Genomic DNA, 17,267 nt, shown 5'->3' with positions numbered 1-17,267 from the left:
AACATGAGTCTTAAAGATGCTGCATTGTGCTTTGTGTCCCCTCCTCAGGCGGAGAAACACCACCCGGCGCTGGTGAAGGTGCTGTGCTCGGAGCTGGGAGTCGAGCCAGAAGCTCTGCTGGACTTTGAGCTGTGTCTGGCTGACACGCAGCCTGCGGTGAGTCCGAGTAAACCATTGACTTCCTGTCACTTTCAATGCAGTGATGATCCCAGGAGGTCGGCCGATGTCTTTAGTTTAATCAGTTTTATGACAGCTGGCAAAGAATCCAAGACAAACACATGCAGTTTGTTTGAATCAGGTCAGTAGATCCAAAATGATCATGTGTTTGGCTGCCAAGAAGAACCAGCATGAAGAGAAATGTGGACAAACTGATAAATGAAGGCAGACTGAGGCTTGGGCGCACTCAAGATTTAGCTTGAAAATGCCATCAATTGCATTAGTAGGCTTAAGTATCTGTCACAACAAAGGAAGGAGAGCGATGTCTGCACAGTTAGCTCAGATTGACTCTGCAGGCATTTCAGAGAAACTTAAAGTGACTAAAACTCTAAAACATCTTATGTCAGGTTTCATTTCAGATGTGTGAATAAAACAAGTTGAGATGGAGCTTCTGGCTCTGATTTTATTCCAGTAAGTTAGATTAATTTGAGTATAGTTTTTAGAGCACCGGTTCTCAGCAGTGTGCTTCATACTGTAAAGACCTACCCATAGAGAGAGAGAGAAGCTTTTAAGTGTAAGCCTAATCTTAAAAGTAGAGATGGTGTCTGTCTCCTGAGTCCAAACTGGGAGCTTATTCCAGTGAAGAGGGGCCTAAAAGCTGAAGGCTCTGCCTCCCATTCTACTTTTAAATATACAGGAACTACAAGTAAGCCTGCAGTCTGAAAGCGAAGTGCTCTGTTGATGTGATGCAGTTTAGACAAGAAATGATGGGCTCTGACTATTCAGGGATTAGTACAGTACTGTGCAAAAGTCTTGAGTCACCCCTTGTATCTTTATATTTTTGCTAAGAACGTATGAAATGCGCGCAGCAATTTATTGAAGCATGCAGAAATAGTCCACTTTTTTTTTTTTTTTTTTTTTTTGGTCCTCCACTTGTCCGGGTCCCTCAATTTTTTTTTTAAGGACACACTGCACATCATGCTGAGAGACACCAAGTTTTTAGCTAACCGCTCTTTGGGAATCACCTCGCTGGTGAAAAATACTATTTTATGTCTGTCAAACTGTGTTGTGTTTGGGATTTTTCATAGGTTCAACTAAAGAAATGGTAACAAATTGTGTTTTTCTGCATGAAGATACAATTCAAAATTGGTTCTTTGCTAAGTTGATAATTGAGTAAGGTACCGTTTTCATGCTTGAATGATTCATAGGTCAGCGTTAAGGATTAACTAAAAATGGTTAGGTACAACGACTGGACTGAAAAAGCAGCCACTGTCCAAAGAAACACTTTGAAAGAGCTTCAGAAATTTGGGAGAATTGTCGCTTACAAGCACTTTCAAAATTACAGCAAAGTCTGGAAGCAAAATGTAAAGAAATGATGGGGACTCGAGGTTTTTCAGAGTAGTGTGTGTGAGGAGAAGGACTTTAAATTCAGTTCTTTGATGTGTTTGGGATCAACCGGAGACTTTTCAGAGAGCTTTTAGAACAGCTTCATAATGATAAGATGTTACAATGAAGTAATAAATGTACCAGTTATTTTTTTCAGCATCACTCTGAGACAGGATTTCTAATGTTAGTGATATTGATCAGATGAGAGAAAGCAGTCTTCCAGATTCAAACACACTATAAGGCATACAGGAGCTTCTCCTCACACTCTGTTTTTCACCTCGAGGACTCTGTGAGACTTCCAGCCTCGGTTTAAATGAAACTCCTCAACAGTTTTATGAAAGAAGGTCGAAAGGGCAGACTCTCATTCTGCTCACTTATTCCAGGCATGTTTGGTAGGGACTACTTGCTGGAGTAAAATTTGTGCAGCGTTGGTGACTATATTTGAAACAGTGGAGAGTTATGATGGTACTTACAGAGTCTTTGTAATGGAAAGAAAAATGCTCCAGGAGGATAAATTAGAGGAAACATAATGTCCCGGAAACATCCTTGTTTTATTTCATTATTAGTGATATTTATTTATATATTTCTCTCGTATTATATTGGCACCATTAGTTTATTTTTCTCTCAATAACAGGTCACCTTCTGTTCTTGTGCTCTTTAATCATCAAAAAAGCTGTTTAAGCACTGATGACTGTGTACACAGCTCTAAATGAAGTATATCCACTTAAAGAAAATAAAAATGCCACACTAGTGTGAGTTATGTATATGAGATTGAACAGAGTTGAAAGGTTTTTTTTAAATCTGACCGTTTATGTTCTGTAAGTCTAGTAACAAAACATGAGTCGGTGGCTTCCTCTCTTGTCTCTGCAGGCTTTAGGAGGCGTGTACGAGGAGTTCATTTACTCTCCTCGTCTGGACAACCTGCACAGCTGCTACTGCGCCCTGCGGGTCAGTCGCTTTTCCACCTGCTGCAAGCACAATTTCACTTTTACTACCAGGCCAGAAAAAGAAAAAGGATTTATTTCTCTTTTTCTTCTTGTGTCTTTCATTTTGTTCCCACTGCCTCCCCTGAGCTTGAAAAAAACATTTATATGTATATTTTCAGTTTATTTATAGTTCTTCACCGTTAAATGCAGCAAATGTGTTTTGTTCTGTTGTTTAGTTTAAAAATAATGGAAAGATTTACTTTAAAAGCTTGAACATTTGAATGCTCTGCATGAAAATGTAAATAACCTGCATTAAGCTGGGATTCAGTTAAATGAACTCGTGCTAATTTCTTCCTCACAAAGACTCTCTCACATATCTCACAAAGCAGACGGAGGTTTTTAATCACACCGAGCCACGTTTCTCAGTCCTCACTTCCTCTTTCTTGCTCAGGGGCTGATGGAGTCCTGCACAGCAGACTCTCTGGCTAAAGATCCCAACGTCCGTATGATCACTCTGTACGACAACGAGGAGGTGAGTCCACCAAGCTTTTAGAGAGGAGAATGGGCCAGTGTGGGGCAGCCAGGATACCAGAGAAGCAGGCAAACAGCAGCTTTAGTGTCTCATAATTAAATAGTAATAATAATAATAATTAAAAGCTCCTATGCAGGTGATTCTGAGGTGATGCGAAGCTGCTGTTTGCTCTGGATATCTCACGTGAAAATACATGAAAACAACCAGCAGAGCGATGAAGAATGATGTCATCGCCTGCAGGTGAAACTACCTGGGTGTATTTTTTACAGTGTGGCCTGTTTCCTGTAGGTGGGATCAGGGAGCGCTCAGGGCGCTCAGTCCAACCTGACAGAGCTCATTCTCAGCCGCCTCGCCTCCTCCCCCTCCAACCTCACCGCCTTCCAGCAGGCGGCGCCGCTCTCCTTCATGATCAGCGCTGACATGGCGCACGCCGTGCACCCCAACTACCAGTCAGTATCAGCATGAGATTACATGCTCTCAGACATTTGCACTACACGGTCATTCGAGAAAGAACCTGTAATCGCCGGTCTTCATTTGTATTCTAGTTTGATATGTTTTTAATTTCGTTTCCTCTCAGGGAGAAACATGAGGAGAACCACCGGCCGGCTTTTCACAAGGTGAGTCAATTTAATTGCTATTTAAAGTTTAGGAGACTCATCAGGTGGTTGATTTCCTGTGTGATTTTTTTTTTTTTCTTCTTTTGTTTCAGGGCCCGGTAATCAAGTTCAACAGCAACCAGCGTTACGCAACTACGGCTGTCACCGCCTCCGTTGTCAGAGAGGTCGCCAGCAAGGTCAACGTGCCGCTGCAGGTAAATTGAGAACTGAGTGATGGCATTTGTGTGATTGCAGAAGACTGTTTGCAGTAAAAGTTAAGAAACAGGAATTAAAACGGCGGCGTTTATGTCACTGTAAATCATGAAGAACTCATCTTCTTTTCTGTGATATCAGTATTTATGTAAAAGCACTTTTCCAGATGTTTACATGTCATGTCCTGGAATTAGTTGCAAAGATCCAGCTTCTCCAGTTCCAGTACTGATACCAATGGATACTAGTGTTACGTTAATAAGCTGTATTCCTCACTGTGAAGAAGAGACTATGTGGCAGCATCAGGTTCGATTTAAACAATAAAATAAAATGTGACAAATGGATCGAAAAGCACATCATGTGTTCTCCTTTCTTTATTTGAATCTATGAAATACCAAAATTAACACAGTTTGACAGACATAAAATAATATTTTTGTACCAACAAGGTGATTCCTAAAGAGCTATTAGCTGAAAACTTGACATATAAGTACACACTAAAAAAAAATCTGAGGAAACTGGAGAATTGGAGGACAAAAGAAGACTTGGCAGGAATATAAAACTATCGATTACTTAAAGAAATGACAAGAAATCTTGAGTAAGAGAGTTCAGACTGTGCTGAAGAATAAAGGTGGTCACACCAAATTTATTTACACTATTCTCATTTCAATTCATGAGCGTTATTACTGCACTTTGTTGTTATGTGTGTATATATATATATATATATATATATATATATATATATATATATATAACTCGTTTCACCTTTCCTTGCTCCTAGACCTGCAGTGCCTCTTAATACCCACTAGAGGCAGTTTTTATTTTTACTCTAACTTAATAGTCTGAGAGTTCCTGTTGGTCTTCTTGTAGGACGTGATGGTCCGTAACGACAGCCCCTGTGGAACCACAATCGGTCCCATCCTGGCGGCCCGTCTCGGCATCCCCGTGGCGGACATCGGCTCCCCGCAGCTCTCCATGCACTCCATCAGGGAGATGTGCTGTACATCCAGTGTCCTACAGAGCACCACCCTTTTCAAGGTAATAGCTCAAATTAGGTGTGAATTATGTAGAGCTAATTAATAGACCAGCTGGTTTTACTTTTGAATTCACACACATAATAGCTTCATAAAGTTTGGATTTCCTGCTAGAGCTGACAGCTTCATCAGCAGTTTGATCCAAACATCCTCTGTTGCTTAGGTAAGATTTGTGTGTCTCCCCTAATTCATGTCCTTGTAAATTTGTTTTCTATAAAGGACGTGATTAATGAAGTATAAATACCAAAAGTGATGGTTACATGGTAAAACACAACTGACTTTAATTGTTCTTATCATTGTTTAAGTACTTTGTCGTAAGTCTGCAGCTACTTTTGAAAGTTGCTTAAATAACACTTTAACATATTTTATTAAATTGATTTAAACCTTTTTTTATTAATTATGCCATGTTTTATTTGCTGTTGTTTATTTGAGTTTGGAAAAGTGCTGTATGCAAATTTTTTTATCTTTCTGTCTGTTCAAACCAAGGCTCTCAATCTGGGGGCTGTTCAGTCATTTTTAAGCCTGTATAAGCCAATTGTTGAACATTTTATAAACTTACATTCCTCTTTGCATTGTTAATATTTTGAGAACCTCCATGGTGCTTTACTAATGTATTTCTACTTGTCAACTCCTAAATTACTGAGGAAAAATAGTCATGAGCGCCTGAGCTGTCAACGAAATATCCGTTTATCACAGTTCTAGTCAGAATATGTCAGGTTTGAACCGTCCAGCTGTGGCATAAGAATCAAATTAAGTGATCTCATTGCTGGCATTTGACCGAGTTTTTTTTAGGTTATATTTTTACCTGTTATTGTGCTTTTTCATCTACTTTAAAAAATCTTAGTGATATTAAACTTTGCTGTCACTTCCTGTTTTCTGCTTCTTCTCGCTTCTGCAGGGTTTCTTCGAGTTGTTTCCCACCGTGAGGAGCACGCTGGTCGTTGACTAGAGCTGGGACAGCCACAGCTGATCTTGAATAAAGGATTATACAGACATGTCATTGTCAGTGAACCACTGCATTATTTTAAAATCTTCTGCAAATCTGCAGTGCTTTGTTTGTGATTTAAATGCCAAAAAAAACGTATCTTTTAAAATAACCTGACCCCCTCAGAATCAACACTTTCTTAAAGTATAGTAACTTTAGTATATTTAATGAAACCAGGCAAAATTCAACCAGTATTTTAGTGTTTTGGATCTTTCATAGCTTCAAGTACACATAAAAACTGCAGCCAAATCAGTTTGTGGCACTTTGAGTGGGTGTAAATCTGAAGAGTAAATCTTGTTTCTATTGACCTGTTTTCTGATGATTCACTGGAGAAAACTTTCAAATGTGCGCTTTGGGTAAACTTTCAAGGGACATCATCACCATGCGTGACAGGCGGCCTGTTAAAAAAAGAAGTTCTAGGATCCTTACACTTGGATACCAGGCTTATCTTCTAGTCGTGATTCCTTCTGCAGTTGAAATAACTTTTAACACTCTAAGCTGCATTCATACATTGGTTTATTCTCTCCCCTTTAAGCACTTTTTCACCATCTCACACACTTACACTCCAGTACTGTGTGGGAGCAGTTTGAGATTCAGTGTCTTGCCCAAGAACACTTCGACATGCCAACAGAGACGCATGAAGTTCACATGTTGTGTATAATGATTTAGAAATATAATAATACGACAAATTAACTTTCAGTGCATCGAGATCAGTGGTCCTCTCTTAGCGATATAAAATCAACCAAATATGAACCAGATGTTCCCACCGGTACCTCAGACTCACCTGACCACGTTTACATGTTATTTATGTTTGTCACCAATTTAAATTAGATTGGAGCTTCCCAGGGATACTGGATTTTGGGTGTATATTTGGCTCTGTTGCAGTTTTGAGCAGAGCTTAAATGTGTATATGTTCTTGTGAAATTTGAACAGATCAAAAATGCTGGAAAAATAATGCCACGATGCACGTCGAGGGGCCTGTAACATTAAATATACTGAAGTTACTGTACTTTATATAAAATGAGCTGATTCTGAGGTGATCGAGTGGGAGTGAGAGTGGGTTGAATCCTTTTATAAAAATGTCTTTTCTTGGGTGTGGATGATTCTAGGTTTTAAATCTGATCTTGCTGTGATTATTGTGTTCGATTATATCGGACGAAAAAGCTGCACTACTTCAAGACCTCATGTCTTTCTTGTAAAATGAAATTGTGTAGAAGAAACTTTAAAAAAATGTTTAAAATCCCTTCTGTCTCGCCCTGTTTTTATTATTTTCTTGTTGGTGGTGTCGGTAAACACGGAGTGGAGGTAAATGTGAACGTTTCATGCTGCAGGAGAGGCTGCAGTAATTTAATTTCACCTCCTCTGTTTTAATAAAATGCAGCGAGGAGCTGGATGTGCCGCTCTGCCAAGTGCCGGACAGTTTCTTGGCAGGATGAGGAGGACTTATGAGCCATATCAAGATGCAGCAAGAAGAAGAAGGCACTCCTTAATCCTGCTTTTAGTCTCGCGGGCTCTGTTAGAAAGTCGATTACAATCCTGTTGGGGAATTCATCAAAATGAATCACCTGAATTTACAAAACTTAGGTGAAAAACAAGCAAGAACGCTGAAATAAGTGAAATTAGAAAGAATTGTGGCTGCTGGTTAAAACATATTGAATAAGTTTATTGTTTTTATTGTCGTTTTGTTGAATATTACAATTTCAAAGCTTTTTAAACTTATAATTTTAACAAGTTTGATCAAACGAATACATGCATGGTACACAGAGGAGGATATTTTCAGTGTTTATGCATTTATGTGTTTTTCTAACTCTTAAGCATCTCAAGTGGCTCAGATAACTTTAAAACCGATCACATATTTTTGCAAATGAGCCTTAAAAGCTCTGGATAGAAACTTTAGCCCTTGATTAAATGATTTTAAAACAATCACTTGTGATGTGATTGATAGTACAAAGAAAAGAGAAGTAGGGGTAACTCTGAAGGACGAGTGTGTGAATAGTGCTGTGAAGGTCAGGCAGGATCGTGGAAATCGAAGATGTGATGTGGAGTGGGCACCTTGCTAACCAAGCTTTATTTTAATAACGTAGCACTGCACCTGCTTGTCCAAATATGGTCACTTATGGTGACATTAAAAAAAGACAACAAAAAAACGGCTTAAAACATAATTAAAGCTTAAAAATTTAGTTCAAAACAGCCACATTTGATGTCACGGTGGCCACGTCCATCTTTTATATACAGGCTATGGCAAACACTTGCGTGTGTTTTAAAAACAGAGTGTCAGAGAGGATGACGTTAGCCCCACTAAGTCGTCCTGTATTTTTTTTTATTATGCATCTAATTTGCACATTTTCTAAATATTACGGACACCTCTTGCAGTTTTACGTCTGCTGTTTCTACTTAAACTCTGGATTTCATGACGCTTTTAATGATGTTTCCTTTAGTTTTTACAGTTTAGCGCCTCCTGTGGCTCGGATTATCCACCCATCCCTCCTCGCGCTCTCTCTCTCTCTCTTTCTCTCTGCGTCTCTGTCTCTCAGCCTCACACTTCCTCTCCATCCCTCCTCCAGCAGCAGCTTCTCCTCAGACATGGAGAGCTGGTAGAAGCGCAGCGGCGGCGGCGGCTCTCCCCTCCTCGCTCCGATGGATGTTGGATGTACCATGCGGTCACCGCGGCTCTGGGCAGCTCTGTGCCTCCTCCTCCTCACCGCCTCTTGCCGGCTGTGCTCGGCCGCCCGACACGGTAAGAGAGTGGACGTGGATCTGACGCGATGTGATGGAGACAGATTCACTTCCCTCTTAATAAAGTGGATCTGTCCACCCTGCGACGCGCGGTGCGTAAATCACGATTTCCCCGAAGAGGAGCTCCCCGCTGTTAGTGACCGCAGCACTGAGCCGCCTCGCTGCACTTTGTGCTCACGTTTCACTTTCTTTGCAAAAATATTTTAAAGAGTGTAAAACCTATTTTCTTCGGCGTTTACTCAAATTCACAGCGGGGTTTGTGAAAGTTGCTCGTTGTCTCTACTGGATGTTTTTCAAATACGGTTGAATATAATCTGGATTCAGTGAGTTTTGCTCGGCTTTGACACTCCTGCATAAAAAAGTGCAGAAAGTGAATAGAAATAACACATGAAGTGCCTGTTCTTGCATTTCCGTTTGTCCGCCTCTGAGGTGTTTACCTCGGTGCTAAATTGCGTGAGTGACGCAAAAGCTGTGACCAGGGGTCGGCTCGGATGTGTCTGAGCGCTCAGATGAATCATTTTGTTGATCACAAACAAACAGAGCCAAAACAGCAGCAGCAGCAGCAGAAGAGGCAGAGAGAGAGGGAGGGGCGAGGGCTGGGTTGGTTTGTTTTGGTTCACAGTTAATTCGCCTTCACAAGGAGCCAACATGATGATGATGTAGAAACTGACAGGGAGTTATTTTCATGCAGGGGCCCTTTGAGCAAGATCCATGAGAATCCAGAGGAGCTAAAAGCCGGATCAAAACACCCTTCATTGTCTTTATGTGGAAATTTGTTTTGGCTACGCCGAACATCTGACTTGTAAATGCAAAGTAGAGTGACTGCCACAGTGTGAAAAATAGCAACAGCAGGAGTTCACACAGTCTGCTAACAGAGCAGTTTAAAAAGAGCCAAATGGACAAGACGTTTGCTGCCTGTTTTATTAAGCTGAGCATGAATCTAATAAAGCAGCAGTCAGAAACATTCATATCCAGACTGCAGCACCTGCAGGTGCTCAGGCTGTTTGCACTGTGATCTATAAAGATGTGTTTCATGAAGAAAATGATGTCTTTAAAAGCATTTAGGACTTAAGATCAGACATTATGAAGTCAGTAATGTGCATAAACGTACAGGAAACCATCAAAGCGAGCCTGCAGATCCTATTTTTCTTTACCGCTTTCTGTTCAGCCAGAGTTTTACTGACTGAGCTTAAGGCAGGGATTATATTCAGTTCGTGGACATGGAAACAAACCTGTCACGAGTAAGTAGTCATTGCAGCAGCAATATGTGGCCTCAAAATTATATAACAACATTTCAAGAAAATGTGTGATAATTACATATTTTCCATCCTTCTTTTCCAATGAGCTAGTGAAGCAGATAAGATAAGATGAGATAGCCTTTATTAGTCCCAGAGTTCAGAAATTCCCATTGTTCCAGCAGCAGAGGGGACGAGGCAGGAATAAATAAATAAATAGATGATACACTTCCTAATTTGAAATATAAATCTAATGAAACAAGGTGCCAGCAGCATTATACCCACAGGCACAGCCTAATTAAATATAAGTGCAAAAGTAGCCCAGGTAGCATTTTTCCTGTAAAGTTTCAGTAAAAGTATAAAATAACTATTAAATTAAATGTTGATGAAGTGTGTCGTGGATACCAGGGTTTGTATAGGTAAGTAAAACTAGAGGTGAAAACCATTTTGGTTGAAAAATGAATAAATGAAAAAAAAAACGTGTTTATTGACTGTTTGGTTGAGTAACATGTTCATGACACAGCAGTGTCTATCTGGGAATTAGCAAAAAACCTAATGTTAGCTGGCGTGGTGCTAATGTGGTGAAAAACAGTGGAATAGCATTGGTATGTCGCCGTGTTTGGACACGAGCGTCTTCTATTAGTTACGGGAGGGTAACATTAACCGAGTGTTTATTTATTGTAGTTTGCATGGTAATATTTTATATTTGTGAGTGTGAGACAGCACCCATTATCTGCTGCTAATGGTATGTGCCATATTCATTAGTGATGGACGGGTGGAGGTTGACAGGTAGATTAGGGCTTCATCTGTGGTAATACAGGCGTGGGTGTTGTTTTTAGATTTACTGGTCAATCTGCGCTCCTACCACAACCAATGGTCACGAGCTCTGAGTGGTGACTATGGATACAAATGATTGTGGCTGAAATGAGCTCCCTCCATAGGCTCACTGGGTTTTCCCTTAAGAGGCAGGGTGAGGAGCTCAGGCTGCTACTTTGCTACTTGTGTCAGAATCAGTCAGTGTAGGTGGTTCTGGGATTTATTTATAATGCCTCTTGGGAGCCTCCTTTTGGAGGTTTTCCAGGCACAGCTCAGACCTCGATGAGGAGATTATATATCTCACCTTGTCTGGGAATACCCCAAGACCCCTTAGGAGGAAGTGGAAGGTGTTGCTGAAAAAGAAAAAAATGGAATAGCTGCTTAGCCTGCTGCCACCACGATCCAACTTTGAATAGGTCAGGATGGATGGATGATGCAAAGTTCCAATCTTGCTTCCTGTGCTTCTCATTTAAGAACCACTCAAAAACCTGCCAATTAAGCTGCTTTACCCTATGTGCAGTCACTGCAAATCGCCTTGCAACCCGCTTCCACTCCAGTGCCTGATTTTCGTGTTGTTTCTGACTTAATCATTGTCATATCTGTCGTCACTGATGTCGACAACTGGGAAACTCAATAGGACCAGAGAAATGATGGACACCCCTAAAAGATAGACAGATGTCCATAAATTGGCTCCAAACAAAAACAACTCTATGAAATGTGCTCTTGTAGGAGCATTTTGAGCTTCCTGAGCTCAGGCCTCTTTGTGTCTGATCACAAACGAATAACAACCGAAAGCTTCATTCAAACATTTTCAAAACTAGTGCTGGAGTATTTTGGTCAGGTAGACGCTGAACCGTAAATAAAATCTGTACATAAAGCAGCTTTAAAAACAGCTCATTCTGACAGTTATGACTCATAACCAACCCCTCCGTCAGCTCCGTCTGCTTGCTGTAATTACAACTGCTCGCCGTTTGTTTGATGCACTAAACACGACGCAGTGTTTGAGCTCCGCGGGCAGAGAGCAGCGCAGAATGTTAAACCTTTCTCATCTCACCGTCCGCAGGCTTATTTATCTTCTCATAATCCAGGAAAAGGACATCATGCAGTTTGACTCATGACACATACCCCTGCAGAGATCCTAAATGCTGTGTGATGTTCCTGAAGGGATCTGTTGAGTTGATGGATTTATGTTGTGGTTTTATAGATTTTTCTAAAAAGTTTGTAGACAACGATGAGTGGTGCTGTGCATGGATGCAATGAGCTATGATTTAAACGTAAATTTCAATATTGTTGTTAGTGACTCTTTCTTCAGTTAGAAAAGAAAACATAATGTGTATGTTGTAGCATGCGCGTATTAACTGGCACCTTCTTAATTCAAGGGATGAACCAATGTTGTGTCCACACATAACAGATCATTTAAATTGTATCTTTAGACTCTTTGTTACTGGCAGCCTGTCACAAAAAAGTGATTCCCAAAGAGCTATTAGCTGAAAACCTGGCATATATCAGCATGGTGAGCAATGTGTCCTTAGAAAACATAACTGTTCACTGAAGCATCATCAGAAATGGTCTCAGTGGAAGGGCGACTGTCAGGAAGCTTTCTTATGGAAGGGAAACAGGAAGAAAAGGCTGAGGTATGAAAATTACACAAGAACTGGACTGAAAATCAGTGGAAACAAGTCTGATGGGGTGATGAATCCAAGTTTGAGATTTGACATTTTGATCCATCGTCTGGAAAGCATCTGATTGTCAACAGCTTCATCTTTCAGCCTGACAATGATCCCAAACACACTGCCAATGCAGTAAAATCATCCCTGGATAGAAAAACACACAGTGGAACTCTATCAGTCATGGATTGGCCTCCCCAGAGCCTGGACTTCAACATTATTACAAAGGTACTCTGTATGAAAATAAACATGATGATAGATTTTTCACTCTACTTCCATTTTGTTAGTAATTTAAAAAAGTAAACAATGGCAGTTATTTTAGCTCTGTAGCTTCGTACCTGTAACAAAAAAGGGTATTCTTGTAATGAAAATGTACCAGATAATCATAAATATACTCCTGCAGAGTCACATGTGGTAAAGGTTTTAATTATTTACACCTAATTATAAAGCTTCGGTGTCCCCCCAGAACAGCTGTAGGAGGTAGCTTGGGAGTGGCATCTCTGTTTACACAGTTAGCCCCATGATCCAGATCTGAATAAGCAGCAGAGGATGGATGGATGGTATTAAATGTACTTCTATATGCATTTGACAGACAAGAGGTTCAAACAGTTAGAAGAAAACTGTGCATTGCACAAACAAGAGCAGAAATAAAATAGCAAAGACACTGAATGTTTTCAGAGATACTGCTGGAATTATAGTTTGCAGACTTAAAGTCAGAGTTACTGTGGCTGCACCACTCAAATTAGGCAGAGAGAGGAAGTTATCACTGGCAGATCACCAAAACCTCCACGTTACTACAAAAAAACTTTCAATTGGACTCTGTGGCAGCAGGTTTCAGTTCATACAGTAAGGTGCTCACTACATGCTAAAGATCTCTATGTCTTCCTGTTAAAAGGTAGTTTTTTCTTCCCAGTCGCGTCAAGTGCTTGCTCATAGAAGGTCATCTGATTGTTGGGGTTTTCACTCTAATATTATAGGGTCTTTAACTTACAATATAAAGTGTGTTGAGGTGACTGCTGTTGTGATTTGGTGCTACATGAATAAAACTGAATTGAACTGAACCATCTGGATAAGCCAGTGAAGTGTTGCAATAGCTTTGTGTGTCTCTGCAGTATATCAAAAGAGGAAGAATGAAGAGCTTTCCCTCTGCAGTAAAGCATGGTGCTGGCTCAGTGCCACTTTGCTCCTGTCATGTAGCACCCAACATGAGTTTCTGAAAGAAAACATCACACCATCAGAGCTCAAGCTCGAGTGTCGATTTACCCCAAGCTTACCTCGAAATCCATCAAGAACTGGTTGCAGATGAAGCCCTGGAATATTTCAGAGTGTCTACTGTGGAGGCATGACTTACATCTTGCATAGAAAATCTCTGGTTTGGATTTGAAGAAGGATGTGACAGAACTGGAAGCCTTTTCCAATGAGGAATGGTCTGAAATTCCTAGGGAACACTGCCAATAGATGTTCTGGCAACCCAGCATGTTTGGAGCAGGTTGAAGCTCAGCAAAGGATTAATAACACTTGTCAAGTCAGTTGAAGCAGTTTTGTGGCTGCAGTATTCAGTAAAAGTATCATGTTCAATTTGGGAAAAAACACCCTTTTAATATTGGTTTAATAAAGACATTTAAACCACTCTTAGGTAATTGGATTCATACAAACAGCTCAATTATTGTAATTTATACCAATAAAGCTAATATGCAGTAGGGGTTGAATAATTTTGCTTCCAACTATATGAGCCAGATTTTGTTTCACACACCCTGCTTGTAAGAAGGAGGCATTTTTCTGCTTGTTTTCACTGGATTTTATTCAAACTGTCAGTAAATCTTTCCTTTAAAATGTGGCGCCGCGAGCTCCAGTCAGAGGGATCAGTGCGAGCCGGTGTAAAAGTTCACAGGTCGACGGAGCCGAGAAGGGTCTCAACCTGGCTTCCACTGCTGCCGGTCAGCAGCAGCCCTCAGGTTTGCTCTGCTTCATCCAGGCTGACTCATTCCACCTTAAATATCCCACCCTGTCAGCCTGCAGAGCAGAGGACGAGTTCACACTCACACCGCAGCGGCCACAAATGCCAGAAGCTCCATTATGAAAACGACACTGAATTCATCCAGTCTGACAGCCGGCTAATGGACGATAAAAGCAAAGTATGGACACTCTGATGATGATGATGGTGATGAGAGGCTGGAGTTCAGTAGATCCACAGCCTTTCATATGATGTTTTAGTAAAGCCGCATTTTTGTGTTGATTTTTCTAATTACTGCTGCTTTGAAATTAGTATTATTACTGCGATGCCCTCCACGATGAGCCATGTTCTCACCTTACACCTCCAGGGTTGGTTAAATTTATAGTATGCTTATAGTATTTATAGCATAATTTAGTAAAAGTCTTTAAGCTGAAGCTTAGATTTAAGTCCAATTTAATTGAGTAAAATTTGAAGATCAATTCTGAATGTCATGGCTGTGTAAAGGCAGGCAGGAAAAGTGGATCCAAGAGCAGGACTCACGGAGGCACAGGTGAACTCAAAACCCTCGGCTTTATTGTGGGATTGCAGACTGAACAAAGAACTAACTAGTCTGGATCGCAAATAAACTAGCAGGCAGGCAAAGAGACCACACAGGGTGGTATGAGGATGAACAGACGTTAACAACGTGACAGGGAACAAAGGAAACACAGGGCTTATATACACACGGCAGTAATCAAGGGAATGGAAAACAGGAGGGAGACACAGCTGGGAGAGATTAGGGCTAACAAGACAGGGGAGCGAAGCCGGACACACTAACATAAGACACAATCCTTCAAAATAAAACAGGAAACAATAAACCACTAAACAAAGATGCAGACTGAGAGGCAGAATATAACACATGGAACTCAAACAAAACATGGGACCACAATTCCTTAAACACGGATAAACAGAAACATGAAACTCTAATAATAATCATCATCATTATCATCACCACCATCACCAATACAAGCGCTACAAGAGAATAAGAAAACAAACCAAAACCCCCGATGGTCAAGAAAAACAAACCCAACACACAGTTCAGGGGGCCGACCCGGAGGCCGACAGCACAGGAAGCCAAAACAGTTCAGTTCCGGAGGCCGATCGTGCGAAAGGCAGCGGTGGCGATGGGCAAACAGTTCTGGGGGCCGACCGTGTGGACGGCAACGGCGGTGACGGGCAAACAATTCTGGGGGCCGACCGTGCGGACGGCAACAGCGGCGACGGGTAAACAGTTCAGGGGGCCGACCGTGCGGACGGCAGCAGCGGCGACGCAGACGAAGCCAGTCCGGAGCGGTGATGATGTCCGGCTGTTGGCCCAGAAAGTGGCCAGCAATGCTGAGGTACTGGACGTACCTTGGTCGGCGGTGCAACAACTGCAGAGCCAGGCGAAGCTGAAGAAGCTAAAGTGGAGGCTGGACCAGGCGAAGCGGATGAAGCTGAAGCGGAGGCTGGACCAGGCAAAGTGGATGAAGCTGATGCGGAGGCTGGACCAGGCGAAGCGGATGAAGCTGCTGCTGCAGGCGGCGTGGATGAAGCTGCTGCTGCAGGCGGTGTGGATGAAGCTGCTGCTGCAGGCGAAGTGGATGATGAGGCTGCTGCAAGCAAAGCGGATGATGAGGCTGCTGCAGGCGTGGGTGACGCTGCAGGCGCGCGGACCTCTGGCAAAGTTGACGCTGACTGGAGCTGAGCAGCACAGAGGTTTGGCTCAGGCACCAACAGCAGGGTGCAGTCCTCTGCTGGCTGAAACACCGTAATAAAATGGGAATAATTGGTGATATTAAAATCCTGTTTGTGGCACATTAGTATATGTGAGGGGGCAAACTCCTCAAGATGGGTGGTGACCATGGTGGCCATTTAGAAGTCGGCCATCTTGGATACAACTTTTGTTTTTTCAATAGGAAGAGGGCCATGTGACACATCAAACCTATTGGTAATGTCACAAGAAAAACAATGGTGTGCTTGGTTTCAACGTAACTTCATTCTTTCATGAGTTATTTACAAGTTTCTCTTTGTTCACAGCCATTGACATGTCAAAGAGGTTAACACGTGAGGAGCGGATCGAAATTGTGTTGATATCTGTTGAACGTAGTAACCGGGTCATTGCAGCAGATTTCAATGCAAGACACCCTACGAGACCACCCATCTCCCATGCTACAGTTAGCAAACTGCTTGCTAAGTTTCGTGAAACTGGTTCAGTGTTGGATTTGCCAAAATGTGGACGCAAGAAAACTGTCACTAATGAAGAAACATCAGTGGCTGTCTGTAAACAACCACGGCAGACCCGGGTGCAAATTCATGCTTTGCAGCATACTTTATTGGCTCTCACGGTTGCTGTTCACAATGTTCACAGAGCTGCAGCTCTCCCGCTGCCCGCTCAACATTAACAACAACAACCCACCACAGGACCCAGTACAATATTTAAGTCGGCGGGGTGTGATTGCGGATGCCGTACAGGTGCGCCCGCCTCCTCTGCGCGGCACCGCAGGCCACGCCCCGCCACACTGTCTTAGCTTCATTCAACAAGAGCCCACAGCATAGCACTCACCACATGTCACTGGAGAGTGGCATTAGTTGAACATCCCTTCGGCGGATATTAGCTACTCACAAATGGCACCCTTACAAACTCCAGCTACTGCAGCATCTCAACAAGGATGACCCAGATCGGCGCACAGAATTTGCAGAATGGGCAAAACAAAAATTGGAACAGGACCCTCAGTTCACGCAGAAGATTTTGTTCAGTGATGAGGCAAACTTTTATGTGAATGGTGAAGTTAACAAAGAAAACCATCGCTATTGGTCTGACACTAACCCACATTGGATGGATCCCTTCAAGACTGTTGGAACAACAAAAGTGATGGTTTGGTGTGGTATATGGGGTACAACGATAGTGGGTCCACTCTTCATCAATGGAAACCTCAAGGCCACTGGATATTTGAAATTGCTACATGATGATGTGTTTCCCTCTTTATGCACTGAAGCTGGCACGTTCCCTGAGTTT

The 17,267-nt window shown here is 41.9% G+C and overlaps 3 protein-coding genes across 4 annotated transcripts in view; all 3 read left to right on the top strand.

The window, feature by feature from the left end:
- dnpep (aspartyl aminopeptidase) overlaps nucleotides 1-7,124 on the top strand; it is a 15,814-nt gene extending 8,690 nt beyond the window's left edge. Inside the window, exons 8-15 of the mRNA XM_087836510.1 lie at nucleotides 49-156; nucleotides 2,413-2,490; nucleotides 2,920-3,000; nucleotides 3,289-3,449; nucleotides 3,578-3,617; nucleotides 3,710-3,811; nucleotides 4,674-4,841; nucleotides 5,736-7,124. Of these exons, the coding sequence (XP_087692636.1) occupies nucleotides 49-156; nucleotides 2,413-2,490; nucleotides 2,920-3,000; nucleotides 3,289-3,449; nucleotides 3,578-3,617; nucleotides 3,710-3,811; nucleotides 4,674-4,841; nucleotides 5,736-5,786 (789 nt within the window). The 3' untranslated portion in view covers nucleotides 5,787-7,124. The remainder of the gene's footprint in view (nucleotides 1-48; nucleotides 157-2,412; nucleotides 2,491-2,919; nucleotides 3,001-3,288; nucleotides 3,450-3,577; nucleotides 3,618-3,709; nucleotides 3,812-4,673; nucleotides 4,842-5,735) is intronic.
- Nucleotides 7,125-8,477: 1,353 nt separating this feature from the next.
- ptprnb (protein tyrosine phosphatase receptor type Nb) overlaps nucleotides 8,478-17,267 on the top strand; it is a 45,325-nt gene continuing 36,535 nt past the window's right edge. For both annotated transcript variants that reach the window (XM_087836071.1, XM_087836068.1), the window contains exon 1: nucleotides 8,478-8,559. In XM_087836071.1, coding sequence (XP_087692197.1) covers nucleotides 8,478-8,559 — 82 coding nt within the window. The remainder of the gene's footprint in view (nucleotides 8,560-17,267) is intronic.
- On the top strand, nucleotides 15,277-16,023 carry LOC148096156 (uncharacterized). The gene has a single exon (XM_087836218.1). It carries the CDS (start codon nucleotides 15,277-15,279, stop codon nucleotides 16,021-16,023), a length of 747 nt encoding a protein of 248 aa, XP_087692344.1.

This window comes from Neolamprologus brichardi, chromosome 23 (genome assembly GCF_056152115.1).
Source record: "Neolamprologus brichardi isolate AB-2024 chromosome 23, ASM5615211v1, whole genome shotgun sequence".
Taxonomy (NCBI): domain Eukaryota; kingdom Metazoa; phylum Chordata; class Actinopteri; order Cichliformes; family Cichlidae; genus Neolamprologus; species Neolamprologus brichardi.
The sequence above is the reverse complement of the archived record's forward strand: the minus strand, read 5'-3'. Positions and strand labels throughout refer to the sequence as shown.

What these genes read in the sequence shown, in the direction of transcription:
- LOC148096156 (XM_087836218.1), top strand. Translation starts at nt 15,277, where the DNA reads ATGGTCAAGAAAAACAAACCCAACACACAGTTCAGGGGGCCGACCCGG.